Source organism: Telopea speciosissima, chromosome 3 (assembly GCF_018873765.1).
Source record: "Telopea speciosissima isolate NSW1024214 ecotype Mountain lineage chromosome 3, Tspe_v1, whole genome shotgun sequence".
NCBI lineage: Eukaryota > Viridiplantae > Streptophyta > Magnoliopsida > Proteales > Proteaceae > Telopea > Telopea speciosissima.
The window spans coordinates 21,684,589-21,699,370 of record NC_057918.1 but is presented as its reverse complement, the minus strand read 5'-3'; the positions used below and the strand labels follow the sequence as shown (position 1 = coordinate 21,699,370).

Sequence of the window (14,782 nt, the reverse complement as noted above, 5' to 3'; positions counted from 1 at the left end):
CTATATGAAAAGCTAACTAGACCAGAGTATATATACCAGTAGTTAAGGTCGCACCACCCATGTGACTCTTGAATCACAAGGTGTCGCGCCCCAGAGGTGACACCTACTAGTATAAGAGACGATACTAATCATCTTCGATCTAAAAAATCATACACCGATCTACCACTTCAACCCTATAATTAGCAATGCCTACCCAGGTAAGAGGGTCTCTTACTTCCTATTCTTTGGATTTGAGTATTTTATCTATTAGAGAGATCTGACTTAGGCATTGGAATATACTAATCGGTTCAGGCCGGCACTCTTTCGTCTAGTGTTGTTTACTTGTGCAGGACAACTCAGCCAAGTAGACTTCAGCTCGGATTTCTCCACAAGAATAGCCCATTAGATTTTGGATGACACCTGTGCCAATTTTTTGTTATTCAAGAAAACCAACATTTCCAAGCTAATCACTAAATAAATAAGAGTAGTCAAATCTCTTAATTGTTTGTGTTATGTTTATCCTTTATTATTTAATTTAACACAAAATTAAAGTCAAACAAGTACTCGTACTCCTACGTTATATAATACGGACACTAACTGCTCCTTCCCATTGTGAGTTGCTAGCTAGCTAGGTCTTCTTCATCAATGGCGCTTGCAATAAGAAGCTGCAATAGAATTAACCATGGTGGGCTTCTTCTTGTCTTAATGATTCTTCTCTCTTCACTACTACTATGCCTCCTACCTTGTTCAACCAATGCAGCTTCAGATGTAAGTGTTCAATTTCCATTAATTCTCATTTTCTCTATCTATCACATATGATAATGATGACCAATTAGTGAATAATTTTTTTTTTTTGGGGTGGGGGGGGGGTTAATTATAGTGGCTAAACCATGGCAAAGATATATATAACAGCAGATATGCTTCGGAAGAGTCAATAATAAGCCCAGGAAGTGTGAAGAAAATGGAGTTGAAATGGGAGTTTTTAATAAAAACTATAACAGCAACACCTTCAATCTATAATGGGACACTCTATTTCCCAAGCTGGAATGGGAATATATATGCAATTAAGGAGTGTGATGGATCGGTGGTGTGGGAAAAGAATGTGAGTGAGCTCACTGGGCTTAACGCAACAGGTTTTAGTGGGGTGAACGTTCCATTAGCAAGAGTTACACCAACAGTCGCCGGAGACCTTCTTATCATCGGAATTTATGGTCCTGCTGTTGTAATTGCGGTTAAACGTGCAACCGGTGATCTGGTCTGGTCTACTAAGCTTGATACCCATCCCGCAGCTCTTATTACCATGTCTGGTACTGCATTCAATGGGTTAGTAAGATTTTTTTTTTTTTTTTTTTCTTTATCTGAGACGTGGTGGCAATACATGTTTTGTGTACATCATCATACTTGGATAATCAGGTTTTTCGATTTGACTTATTCTTTACAAAAGCAATGACAGGAAGTCAAACCTACTCAAGATAAATTATTATTATTATTTTTTTCTTAGTTTTTTGGTAGGAGCATGTAAAGTAAAAAATATCATCCATGTTGATGCCCCTACATGTGTTTGGAAAATTATCTCCTCCAGTTTTCTGCTTGGCCCAGTTCCTCAGTTCCTCTAATAGGGGATGATGGACCCCACTCGGGTAGAGTGTTTGGGCAAGGGTACGATGGTCATTCCAGTCCTCCCTTGTTAGAAGAACTAGGGAACTGGGCGAGGTAGGGAACTAGAGGTGATAAAGATCCACATGTGCTCTCATTGGCCTCAACGCTGGTGTAGGGGTTATGTGACCAATCAATGATTTCTTGCCCTTTTTTATGTTTTTAATAGGACAAAGTTTCCCTATGCCCATAGAGGGTGGTTCATCCACCATCCTATGGTTCACAAATCCCAACTAGGGTTTTTGTATGTTCCAAAATATCCTCTTGATACCCCTTACTGCCCCTCGTATCCCATTCACCGTGGGTGGAGGGAAACTCGATCCTTTTTAATATCTTTTTTCTTCAGTTTCAATTAGTAAGGAGGGACTGATCCCCCCGCCCCCCCCCCCTCCCCCAAAAAAGAAGGGGCTGATATTGAATACAACAAACAAAAAGTTGGTTTTGTTTAGTTGTACACCAAACTTATGATTTATGAAATAGAAAAAAATTTCTATTTCATAAATACCCGGTGAATGACTCTATATATAGGAAAAAAAAAAAACAAAAACAAAACAAATTCAGTAATTTTCACATGATTCTGGAAAAAAATATCGAGCCAATAAAAACTCAAACCTGGTCTAGTCTAGAGTAATCTTCATGATTCATGACCAGGTTTCATGTTTTTCTAACTCAACTCGGGTGACTCACCCAAATCAAAACCTACTTTTCCAACATTACTTTCACATAGTTGGAAAATTGGGTCTTGAATGATGCGACTCACCCAAGTCGAGTCAAAATTTTCGAAAACCTAGTCAAGAGTCTTGTAGACTAGGTCAAGGTATAAAATGACAAGACTGGGTCATAAACCGTCTGAGTCAAATAAGAATTCGTATTTTTACCCAAGTCATGACAGCTTGACAAGTTTAGTCGTTTTTTAAAAAACCATAAAGTCGGCACTTAGAAACTGACTTGAGTAAAATAGTAAATCCATATTCTTTTTTTTTTTTTTGGATAAACGAAATCCATATTCTAAAGCAATAAGAAACCCTCAACTCCTTGACTCTCTTCCCTTGTTCAATGGTATAAACTCAAAAATGCATTGATATGTGATTCCTTTTTCTTTTTTTTTTGTGGTTTTACAATATTTTTCTATATTTTTTATTTTTTACTAACTTAACATATTTATTGCATTAAAAAATTAAAAAACATGACTCGCCTTGACTGAGTTTGACAAGGCGGAGTCATTAGGTTTTTCTAAAAGGCGAGTCGAGTCAAAAAACCTGGTTTTTCACTTTTTCAACTACTGTTTCACCACTGAAATGGAGCATTATTATTAATATTTTTATTTTTTATTTTTCGAGGCATATATGTGTATTTTAATTTAGAACCATGATGATATATATACTGACTGACTGTGGTTCTACAGAGCTTTCTATATCGGAACATCTTCGTTAGAAGAAACCTTAAATAGCAGCCAATGCTGCACTTTCCGTGGTAGCTTTTCCAAATTAGACATCCAAACAGGCACAATATTATGGCAAACTTATACTCTTCCAGACAATGGTGGTCAATTGGGAGGCTATGCAGGAGGTTCAATATGGGGAAGCAGTCCTTCCATTGATGTAATCAGAAACCATGTTTATGTTGCAACTGGAAATCTCTACTCTGCTCCACAATATGTAAAGGATTGCCAAGCTAAAGAGAATAACCAAACAACCCCAACTCAACCAGATAAGTGCATTGAGCCAGGTAACCATGAGAATTCCTTCTTGGCCTTTGATATGGATACTGGAAACATTACTTGGTATAGGCAACTAGGTGGGTATGACATTTGGTTTCTTGCTTGCAACAATCTTTCAACACCAAACTGCCCTCCTGGTCCAAACCCTGATGCTGATTTTGGTGAGGCACCCATGATGCTTACCATATTTGTCAATGAAACTAGACGTGATGTTCTAGTTGCTGTGCAGAAAAGTGGTTATGCTTGGGCTTTGGATCGTGATAATGGTGACATCATCTGGGTTACTGTAAGTTTGTCTTTCTTTATTTATTTCTTAATGGGTCGCGCTCTAAGCATGGCTCCAACACCTAGACACATAATCGCTTAACTCTAATCAGACTGAAACTTGACATATAAAAGAAGACTATGAGGTTCTTTAAAATTTGTCCTCATCAACTAACTTAAGCTTTTTGTGCAGTTTGCTGGACCCGGAAGCTATCTCGGAGGAGGAATGTGGGGAGCTGCAACAGATGGTTTAAGGGTATACACAAACATTAACAATGGTCTTCAAAAGAGTTTCACACTTACACCATCTAAAGAAAACACAACAGCAGGTGTGTGGGTGGCAATGGATGCTTCAACAGGCAAAGTCATATGGTCGATAGCTAACCCAAGCAATGCTACCTCTTACGGACCTGTTACTGTGGCTAATGGTGTTTTGTTTGCTGGGTCTACAAATTCACAAGGGACTATATACGCAATGAGTGCTGCGAAAGGGAAAATATTATGGTCATATGATACTGGTGTCTCTGTAAATGGCGGCGTGTCAGTAAGCAATGGATGCATCTACGTCGGAAATGGAAACAGAGGGACCATATCTAACGCCTCACTCCATGCCTTCTGTGTTATTGATGCATGAATGTATGTGAAATGCACTGTTTAGATTGCCTTTGATTTGTTGAAATATGTATGTACTATATTTGGAGATTATTTTCAATGGTTTGAAACTTTGATTGAACACTGATTCAATGGTAGTTTTACTCTGTTTCTCTCTACTGGATTGGATTGAGAAAGGGTATTTCCAACCTACCGAAACAAGAAAAATAGGTCTTTAAAAACTGTAAGGTGGTTTTTATAGAATGGGTCAGTTTGATAAGCTTACCAGAACAGCCCAAATATCTACCATGTGGCAGATCAGGTGAGGTAAAGCTTAAAAATCATCTTCTTCTGTGGTATAGTTGCCAGAAAACTCACAGTTAAAATGGGATGAAGGCATAATGAAAACCTTAATGAAGGGATAGAGTTTATGCTACTGTCATCCTCATTGTCATAGTCGTAACTGCTGACACTGGAGAAGAATGAATGAGGGAGTAGAGGACATCGACCAAGATGCAAAAGTTGGAGATCCAGATTTGCAGGCAGTAGAAGTCAGATCCAAAGAGGAGTTTAGGCTGACTGGGAACAATGAGTGAGGGTTGAAATTACTCTTTTCCCTCATACTTACAGTTTCAGCATACTATGTTTGGGGAGTAATTAAAGATTGTTATATTAAAGGATATCACAAACCCATGATATCAATATTATTCATTGTTATATGATTTTGAGAAGTCTCATTATAAACTACAGGAACACAAAACTACTTAATGTTTATAGTCCACTAAAGATTTACCAGCAACTGTTTCTATCTTTTAAGCCATGTTGCTGGTAAGACATTTTTTAGCTTCTTCTTGAAGACAACGAGGAGAGCAGAACCCACCAATGGCCAAGTGGATACGATTGCAATGTATGCAAGCAGCCACATGGATCTCCTATTCTGTCGAGAAAGTTGATCCATGCATCTCCTGATAGGAGCAGTTATATCACGAGGACACTTGACATCCAGGTTGCTCTCTGTATCTTGTCTAGAGGGTTGAGTTGTGCCCTGTTCGGTATCTGTCTTGGCTCCTGTTTCGTCGTGTTTACTCTCCTCTATAGCAGGAACTATGTCCTCATTCTTCTTTCCATGAATCATCTGCTGCTCATCAGACAAGTATCCTGCCATTTTAGTTGTTTGCTCATTACCCATTGCAGCCACCATACCATCTTCCATAACATTCAGGTATGGACCCTGATCAATTGAAGATTCCAAAGCAGAATGCAGGGAAGTACTGTGTGTCTGCAATATCATGAAGATATGGTCAAAATCACCTTGAAATCGAGTTTATTGGAATTAAAATAAAAGAATGACATACTGAAATAATCTCATCAAAGATTCATGCTTGAGCGGTGTGGTCGCATCAGATGCTCAAAATTCTAGTGTCCTTTTACTATATATAGTACCATTTATTCTACACCAAGTGGATTAATAAACAAGTTTTGCACCTTGTTTTGTCTATGCATAAAAGGGCTAGCATGAAGGACACTGAGGAATTCGTCAACAGCCCTTACCCACCTGAAAAAGAGAAAACCAACAACTTTCATAAATGTTAAGAAAGCATTCTAATAATATAGCTGGCAATTTAATACACAATACAAGTTAGCAGCAGCCATGGAGAATGACTTAATGGTAACTCCCACAAGCGTCTGAGGTAAAAGCTTTATATACGAATGTATTATGTATCAATAGGTGAATAAGTACATCATATAAAGGACATAAGGTGGAATATGCTCTTATTTTTCCAAAAAAAAAAATTAATGGGCTACAGAAGGAAATTTTACTCTTATTAGCTTATCTTATAATGATTCCCTCATTCTTGAATAACCATATCAGTTGGAACAATCAACGAAAACTTGGAAATGAAACATGCTGCAAAGAAAGGGTTTGTAAAGTACCAAAGGCTATCTCCAGTTAGTCCCTCGAAAAAAGCTAGGTGTCCTCCATGCTGTGTGGTAGCCAGAACAATATTTTTGTTTGCCCTACAAAAGAGGAGAGGTTAAGATGCTCATGATCTCAGGTCAAAGATGGGAAATGATTAAACAAAACATTAGGAAACTGCTACACCTGCATTCATCCCATGGAATAGCTTCCCTTGTACAAAGTGGATCATCTAATGCACTGATGCAGAGGAGTGGTACTGAGACATTTCCCACATAACTAGTACTGCTACATCGCCTATAGTATGTATCCACCGTCTGAGAAACCAAGGTCCAATTTTCAGCAAATCATAGGAACAGCGTGTGAGAATGTGAAGTATTTGATACCTCATATTTGGCGACAAGACATGTAGCGTGGTAGTCAAAGTCCCGAATAGAGCGTGCCTGTTAAAATCATAAGAGGATACCAGCATAATTAATAAAGGAAAGCAGATATTAATCAAGTTTCAAGTTTCAAAAAATAATTCTTCATTCCAATATTAACCCAGGTACTTTCGCACTCCCCTCCATAAACTTAAAACATTTCTCCCACATTTATCTAGAGAAAATTATTTGTTACCAGCCTTCCAAGAGAACTATTTGTTATCCAATAACAAGAAGTAATAACTAAGATTTAATAAACACAAAATGAACGAAAAAGCTTATTAACATGAAATAAATAAAGAAAAACAACTACAGTGTGACAAACAATTCTGTTAGAATAATGTACTCCAGAATACCGTGGGGGTATTCTGGTCTTTTTGGGGTATTATTTATGTTATTTAGTGTATTAAGCTTATATCGGCTATGTGGGTTTAGTCCCACATCGCCTAGCTTAATCTTATTTGTAACTTCCCTCTATTATAAATAGAGGGGCCTTTCTCCCATTAAGATAAGTCATTCTAAGCCATTCTTTTTTTTTTTATTTCTTCTCTCTAGCCCACGATTCTGCCAACATGGTATCAGAGCTGGTCTGATCTAGGTTAGAGAGAAGGAAAAACCCTATTTTACCCCTTCTTCTCCTCCAATCGATCTCTCCTTCTTCTCCTTTTCTCGGCTTTTCTTTTTTCTGTTTTTTTTTTTTCTTAAACCTTGTTTAGGGGCAGCACTAATGAGGTAACTACAGAATATCGATGATTTAGTTGCTGCCCCCCTTTCTCTTCTATCGATTTTTATTAAAAACCCCTGCTGGAGTCCTTCTCTACGATATTGGAGCTGTCCAGAATTTTTTGGAGAACTGATCTTCCACCATTGGAGCTCCCTATGCACCCTTCTCCAGCCCCTTTCTACCCTATTCTATTACCCTAACTTTCCTGTTCTTTCTCTCCATCTTTTATTGAGTATTCCAGCCCCAACCCTAATCGATCTCACCATGTCAGGGTTTTTTACAAAAACCCTGACTTTTATCGATTTTAGGGTTTCACTTTTCTGATGCAGCTGAATTTTTGGGGGTGATTCCCTACTACCACAAGCCATAATCGACCTAAGTTTGGACCCTTTCTGATGGCTGGATTTGTTTCTAAAGCAAAAATTCCTTAACCTGCTAATTTGGTTACCTGCCAAAAACCCTGACTTTCAGGTTTCAGTTTTTGATAATTTTTTGAGGGCTGATTACTCCCACTTCAAGGACCAATCGACCTCAATATTGCACCTATCCAAGTTTTTTGAAGACCCCTACCCCAATCGATCACTTCTTTTCAGGGTTTTCCAAAACCCTGATAAAAATCGATTTGGGCTAGGGATGTTTGCTGCTGTTCTAGTGCTTTGGAGGTGGTTCTACCATTAAATGAGCACTCTCCTACATCAATACATGGCTTGAAGGAGGTCTATTTTTCCTGCAATGGTTGCTACCCTTTGTTTCTGCGATTTTTTGGAAGCTCTCCCCTTTGAAGATCAAGTCTCAATCTTATTGGAGATTGATTGTTCACCTTGGAGGTTCCAGTCTAGCAGCCTTGATGAGCATCTATTGCAAGTCTACATCAGCAATTACAGCCCCATTTCCCTATGTCGATCCCAATTTCAGGGTTTCCCAAAACCCTGACTAAAATCGATTTTAGGGTTAGGGTTGTCCTATCAAGCTAATTTTTTTTTAGGAGAGTCTTATACATATCAGAGGAGTATTCAACATGAATTTCAGCATCATTCATCAGTTTTTTTCTGAAAAATTCAGGTTCACACTTATGGCTCGATTTCTTCAATTATCAACCTATTTTTTTATTGGTTCCTATGTGGCTGGCTGCTTCAACTACCTATGGATATGTCTGGTTCTTTATCTTCTATTTGCTGGTTATTTTGAGCTTCACTACCTACATGGCTGGTGTTATTGATTGGCTTCTGTACGCATGACTGGTTGATGTGTTATTGCTACTTTTATGTGGAATACTGCTGCCCTATGAATGTGTCTGTGTTTCCTATTATTGGAGATTGAATTACTTTCGTTATGGAAGACTCGAATCTGCTACCCTGGAGATCAGCTAATTTGGGAGAACGACAATGTGTTCCACGATTATTGGTTGCACCTACGAACCTATTCAGTTATGTGAAGCCTTTCGGGTTCATATCCGGCTTACTTTGGAGCTTGGTCCTAGCATTATTCACTAATTCAGATCTGATCCACCTTTTTGTTGAAGCTTCTTCACTGCATTACTGTCCGGATATCTTCGTCAGTGCTATTTCGCATGTGGGAGTTTATACATTGGAGTTTTGCATACTTGTTCTACCTTGTTTGAAGATTGCTCAAGCCTTGAAGCATGGTGTTTTTCTTCCTTCACATCAGATCTGTATACTTCTCAGATTTGAATATTGGAGTTAGGAGTTTCTCCCCTGCAGGGGTTTCCATCAAAAGTGTTTGTTTGATCGATGGAAGATGGTTGGAACTATATATGTTGCATAATTTACTCCTACTTCATTATCCCACTGCTGTTTTTTCCTTCACCACCTCCCAAAACATACCTTTGGCATTCCCCATAACCACCTTGGAAGTTACTGGTATTCTCTACCTTACCATTACTTCTTTTTCCATTACCCTTGGCAGCCATTGCAGAATTCTGGAATGTTATGTTTTGCCCTATCTCTCTTATGTCCACGTGCACTACACGTGAGGGGGGAATATATACAGTATACCTACAGTATACCTGCAGCCATTGCAGAGAGCAGAACATGCAGGGACACTTGGTGCAAAACATAGAAGGTCAGAAATTTCATCATTGCCAATGGGTATCTACTTAGTTATTGGATTAAAATTTGTCATAGGGGGAGGTTGGCCTTAAAGTTTGAAGATATTCCATATGAGGTTCTACAGTTTGGTTGTTTGTTTGTTTCCGTTGCTTGATCTTTACTGCTGCTTGACTCATTTGCCGGCTACCCTAGTTACTTATCTTCAGGATTATAATTCAGAGATTCATCACTGGACAGCAATAGAAGATTGGTGAAAGCTGCCTTTTTGGAAAACATTCCAGTCCTGTTTTGCTGATCAAGTCTGTCCAAGTTTGAAGGTCTTTTTTTCAAGTTCTTGAAGATCTATTTGGGAGCTGCATTCTTTTTGGAGCTGGATTCTGCTACAATTTATTCAAGTTGGGCATTAGTACCTTGTATGCGCCAACTTGAGGGAGAGTGTTAGCATTGTTATGGAGAGAGTTTTTTTTCTTTAGTTCAAGCTGGATCTTCTTCCTTTAGTATTTGTATAATCCAGCTTGAGGGGGAGTGTTAGAATAATGTACTCCAGAATACCGTGGGGGTATTCTGGTCTTTTTGGGGTATTATTTATGTTATTTAGTGTATTAAGCTTATATCGGCTATGTGGGTTTAGTCCCACATCGCCTAGCTTAATCTTATTTGTAACTTCCCTCTATTATAAATAGAGGGGCCTTTCTCTCATTAAGATAAGTCATTCTAAGCCATTCTTTTTTTTTATTTCTTCTCCCTAGCCCACGATTCTGCCAACAAATTCAAATAGCATCCAACAACTTCTAGAAACTTGCAATATCTCCAGATAAGTCTGACCAGAACTAAACCATCCATCTTGGATAGCTATGGTTTCAAGATTGTTAGGAACAAGGTTACATTTTAAGCTGATTCCATGATGATTTACTACACCTGTAAAAAATGAAAAACAGAAAATCCTCTCAAAGAAAATGATGATCTCATGACATGTCTCCCCCCACCCCAACCCCTTTATATACAACTATATTCTAATTCATTTGGTAAAGTACATAGAATTTAAAAACTGTGAAGACTTACACCCAACCTTCACCCACCCAAAATTTTGATATCAGTGGCAATTTTATACAGGTTAACATGACTCTTAATCTCCATAACAAACAGAAGATCTGGTTCCCTGCCCATTAACACTAAAGAATACGTCCTTCCTATCCTTGTAATCTGGTCTGCATATCCTAGATGAAAAGAGCAACTTCTAGATAAAACAGGAAATGGAAAGCTAGGATACAATATCAAAGAACAGGAAGTTGTTCAAAGAAATGTAAAACTCTTAAAATCTGAAGTGACCTTCAGTTCACCCAGTAAAAGTATCAAAGATTTTTAACAAAAAGGTAATTGGTAATAGCATTTAGCAATCAACGTAAAAGGCCCCACAATGCATCTATGAGATGATCCACAGACATAAACGAAAATAAGAGCGCTTAGAACCTAACGAATCTATAAATAATTTCCATTTACCACCATTTTCGGTGGATTAAGCAAATACTCCACACAAAGCTTCAACTATTAACTTTTTACCAAAAACTTTAAACTTGTATAGAACAAAAGGCAAGGAGGAAAGAAATGTGAGTATCCAAAGTAGTGCCAGGATCTGATTGATGCATTCAAACATACATTTTTAAGTTCCACCCCCTGTAATCTTGTTCCCTCTTTACAATGTGTAAATAATAAAGGAAAAGAAGAAGAAGAAGAAGAGAAGAGAAGAGAGGAGAAGAAAGAAGAAGAGAGAGAGAGCTGTAACTTGGGAGTCACAACATTATGTTGAAACTCCCATTTCATTCAATATATAATAAGACATAACCCTATTAAGGGCATAAATGGAAATACATCATAAAAAAATTAAATTACTGTACATGAGTTACTGTTCACTTGAACAGTACACATGCATACTGTTCACGTGGACAGTGCTGTGAACCCTTAATCAATTACTTCTAACACAATGTAACTTGAATGGCATGTGCAATAAAGACCTGGTAACAGAAGGGCTCATATTTTGTGGATGAGATATTAAATGAACCTTGCTAGTTTCTATTGTCCAGGACGTGAGTTAGAGTTGCTATTTTTCCAGACTTGCGTTTCTCACTGCTCTAATGAGATATAAATCTTCACTAAGATAGACATATCTTTAAGATAAAAAATTAGAAGTGTTGAGCAGATTCCTACTTTTGGTGGATGATAAGTAGGTAAATCCTTTTCAAACCTTCCCCCCCCCCCCCCCTCCAAAAAAAAGGTATCTTTTCCATCCAGATATGTCAGGAATAAACCAAGAATCCTTATTTTCTTCAGCATATGTGGCACAAATTTTTTGCTTTCTCACCCACCAAAAACTTATTTAAGTGTTTTTTTTCGTTTGACATTGTAAATTTATTCATATATAATATATTCATTAGCTCTTTAGAATAAATTGATAGATTACACAATGTTTTGCACCTAAACTGGTAAATTTCCTGTTTTGGTCATGCCCTTATTAGTTATCAGTATAATATCAGCCAATTCCCAAAGACCATAAAAAGGAAGGAAGCAACCTTTTCTATGCCTTCCCAATTGCCAAGCCGAGAATAAACAGGCTGATGTCTGCAGGAAACGGTTAGCTATTGTTATACAAATGCAGACACCAAAAGCTGGACCATAAACAGGAAATTTAAACTCATTAAGAATAAAAGATTGAATGGTAGCTATAGCCATCAACTTGGATTGAATCACAGCCTTCCAATGGATAAGAGATATCATGTCAGAAGGCTCAAGTAAAAAGGCCACACGGACATACAATTGGGCATAACCTTGAAGTCCAATGGTAAGAGCTCTGTCATAGAATCTTTGCACAAGCCTGCGACAAATGAACCTGTCACAAACCTGCAGGCAAATCAAACAACAGAAATCCATATAAAATGTACAACTAGAAGGGTCGGAAAATCCTTCTATGTCAAATAACCAGCTACACAAAAACCAGCTTAGGAACTAAAAGACTAGAGATTTATAACATAAGGTCCTAAAATGGAAGACTTGCCAAGAATAGATTTCTATTCCTAACCACCTACGTAAACAAAATAGTATTCAGCTTCTTTTTATGCATGCTGTGGAAACAAATAATTAGAACAAATAAACATATCAACAGAAACAGCCATGAAATTTGCTCGTTCCCTGTGTCCATAATCTAGAATGGCAAGTTCTAGTGAAACAGGCAATACACAAAACTATGAGATCTGAAAGTAAGAGAATAAACACAATTACATAAAACTGGCTTTTATGTTCTATTTCTCTTCAGAGAAACATGTCACAGTTCAAAATAGGGATGATGAAATTTTAATCACACCATCATTAATACAATAAATTTCCTTTGAAAGTTCTAATCAAAACGAACCAATTAGGAAGTTTTATTGAAAATATAAAAGGGCTAAGTTAAAGAGGGAGGTTTATCTAGATAAGTTTGTTAGGACGGCCCAAGTTTCTGCCACATAGTAGATTGGATGAGGCCCAAATTTTATGGACATGCAGATCGCGAAGTCTCAGCCTATGTGTCGAGTTTCAGCCCAAACAGAGTTCGCCAAGGGATGACAAGAAGGTGCATGGACATACATGGACGGCTGAAAAATAGAAGGATGCATGCCAAAACATGGGAGGCTATTTGGTTGAATTAGGTCCTGAGATTTGACATGTGGCTAATCCAACGCTAGATTGTTTTATCCAATGGTCAGAATTGTCAAATCATTCCACCACGTGGCTAAAATTGGTGGGCCACCATGATAAGCTTCTCAAGTCGGCCCACCTTAAGCCACTTTTGCCTTAAAATAATAACGTCAGGATAATGTCAACTAAAATTATTCTTATTTCTTATTTTGTCTTATATCTTAACTAGCTAGAATAAGGCTGAGCTGAGTTGAGTTGATGTTGCAACTCTTAGCTAAACTTCTAGAAACCTATATATACAATGATTTCTAGTTTGATTTCAGTCCTTATACCTTTTTATCAACATACTATACCAATCACATTCAATTACAGCCGTAAATTACAGGTTCCATCCCCTGGGCTTAGGTAAGACTCTGTCTCCCTAAATGTAAACGGACTAAATTATAGAATTTTAAAAAAAAAAAATTCAAGACATTTGGATACCAATAGCTAGATACTGAAGAGGTAAAAGAAAGTTTGCAACTAATTAAACAAAAATCAATTGAAAAGTGAAATCCTTTCTCCAAATAAAAAGAGTGAAGAACTTGTTACTTAATGATAAGCTACATATTGACACTAACCAAGAGATCCCAAGGAGAACAAATGGCCACGGCCCCTGCAATGGGAATATTATCCCCATCTTCTCCAAGATATTTTACCTGAAAGTAGTAATCCAATTCAATTTTCAAAGATAGTCAGACAGAATCTAAGAACTGCAATGGGTGCAAGGGCTACACATGTAATAGTTTAGAGATTTCATATAACAAATAAGTGCATTTTTAATACAAACAGTTAAATTTGGAACGTATAATATCAACTTGGAAATAAGTGTGTCGCAAAATCAGGATGGATTTCTGAGAAAATAATCCTCAATCCATCAATCAAGTACGCAAGTCTGATGCCAAAGCTCTATCTATGACTCAAATGTGCATATCTGTCGAGACATCAACACATACAAATGAAGATAGAAACTAATACAAGAATAATATAATCTCAATAACTAGGAACTCCCAAGGACTTCTGCCCCTAAAACAATATCAGTAACCTCCTTGGGTTCTTTTGAGATGCAGTTGATCTCTCAAAATTTTTTGAATCAGCATCAGAGGCGAAAATCGAGAGAAAGCCAGGATGAACAACTACTGCTTGGAAATTGGGCAGTGGGATCATATAGAAAGTACCTATTCTTATGCTACAAAAAAAAAAAAGAGTAAAATATAAATACTAATTTAATATAAGGTGAAATTTTTTTTGAGGTCGGAAACCCACAGACAAAATTGGTGGTGGGCACATCTGTTTAGCCATGTGAAAAAGTGATGTGGCAATTCTGATCGTTGGATATTTAGGAAATGGTCAGCCACGTGTCAAAGTCCACCTTCAAACTTAATCTTGTAGCCTCCCATCTAATGGCATGTGCTCCCTTGTATTCCTATAGACACCCCCCCCTTGTAGTTTCGTGCACTCTCTTGGTTATCCTGGATTTTTCCCTGCTTTGTTTTGCCCCTTGAACAAGTCTGATTGGGTTGAAACTTGACATGTGAGCAGGGGACCTTTGGGTCTTCCTGTCCATAAAATTTCAGCCCCACCTGATCTACCACATGGCAGAACTAGGTGCCCACCCAGCGTTTTTTCCCGTGGTTTCCTGTCCACCAAACCGCTGTCTTAATATAATGTAAGAATCTAGCAAATTTTTGGGATGAGTATTAGATGTAGAGGGGAAGACAGAAAAGGAAA

General features: G+C 37.7%; 2 protein-coding genes across 3 annotated transcripts in view; one reads left to right on the top strand and one right to left on the bottom strand.

Moving 5' to 3' along the window:
• The first annotated feature begins 624 nt into the window (after positions 1-624).
• On the top strand, positions 625-4,356 carry LOC122654966 (polyvinylalcohol dehydrogenase-like). The gene is made up of 4 exons (XM_043849221.1): positions 625-747; positions 860-1,302; positions 3,041-3,641; positions 3,813-4,356. Exons 1-4 carry the CDS (start codon positions 625-627, stop codon positions 4,251-4,253), a joined length of 1,608 nt encoding a protein of 535 aa, XP_043705156.1. The 3' UTR covers positions 4,254-4,356.
• A 507-nt stretch (positions 4,357-4,863) lies between these two features.
• The window catches only part of LOC122655965 (embryogenesis-associated protein EMB8), a 28,504-nt gene continuing 18,585 nt past the window's right edge, over positions 4,864-14,782 (bottom strand). The window contains exons 7-14 of one of the 2 annotated variants that reach the window (XM_043850362.1): positions 13,633-13,710; positions 12,153-12,238; positions 11,911-11,959; positions 6,515-6,571; positions 6,315-6,445; positions 6,146-6,229; positions 5,696-5,765; positions 4,864-5,489 (exon numbers count right to left, since the gene is read on the bottom strand). In XM_043850362.1, coding sequence (XP_043706297.1) covers positions 5,016-5,489; positions 5,696-5,765; positions 6,146-6,229; positions 6,315-6,445; positions 6,515-6,571; positions 11,911-11,959; positions 12,153-12,238; positions 13,633-13,710 — 1,029 coding nt within the window. In that variant the 3' untranslated portion in view covers positions 4,864-5,015. The remainder of the gene's footprint in view (positions 5,490-5,695; positions 5,766-6,145; positions 6,230-6,314; positions 6,446-6,514; positions 6,572-11,910; positions 11,960-12,152; positions 12,239-13,632; positions 13,711-14,782) is intronic. The other variant, XM_043850363.1, reaches the window with a different exon arrangement.

What these genes read in the sequence shown, in the direction of transcription:
- LOC122654966 (XM_043849221.1), top strand. Translation starts at nt 625, where the DNA reads ATGGCGCTTGCAATAAGAAGCTGCAATAGAATTAACCATGGTGGGCTT. An exon ending in CAACCAATGCAGCTTCAGAT is followed by an intron (nt 748 to 859) that starts GTAAGTGTTCAA and finishes GGTTAATTATAG; the next exon opens with TGGCTAAACCATGGCAAAGA. An exon ending in TCTGGTACTGCATTCAATGG is followed by an intron (nt 1,303 to 3,040) that starts GTTAGTAAGATT and finishes GTGGTTCTACAG; the next exon opens with AGCTTTCTATATCGGAACAT.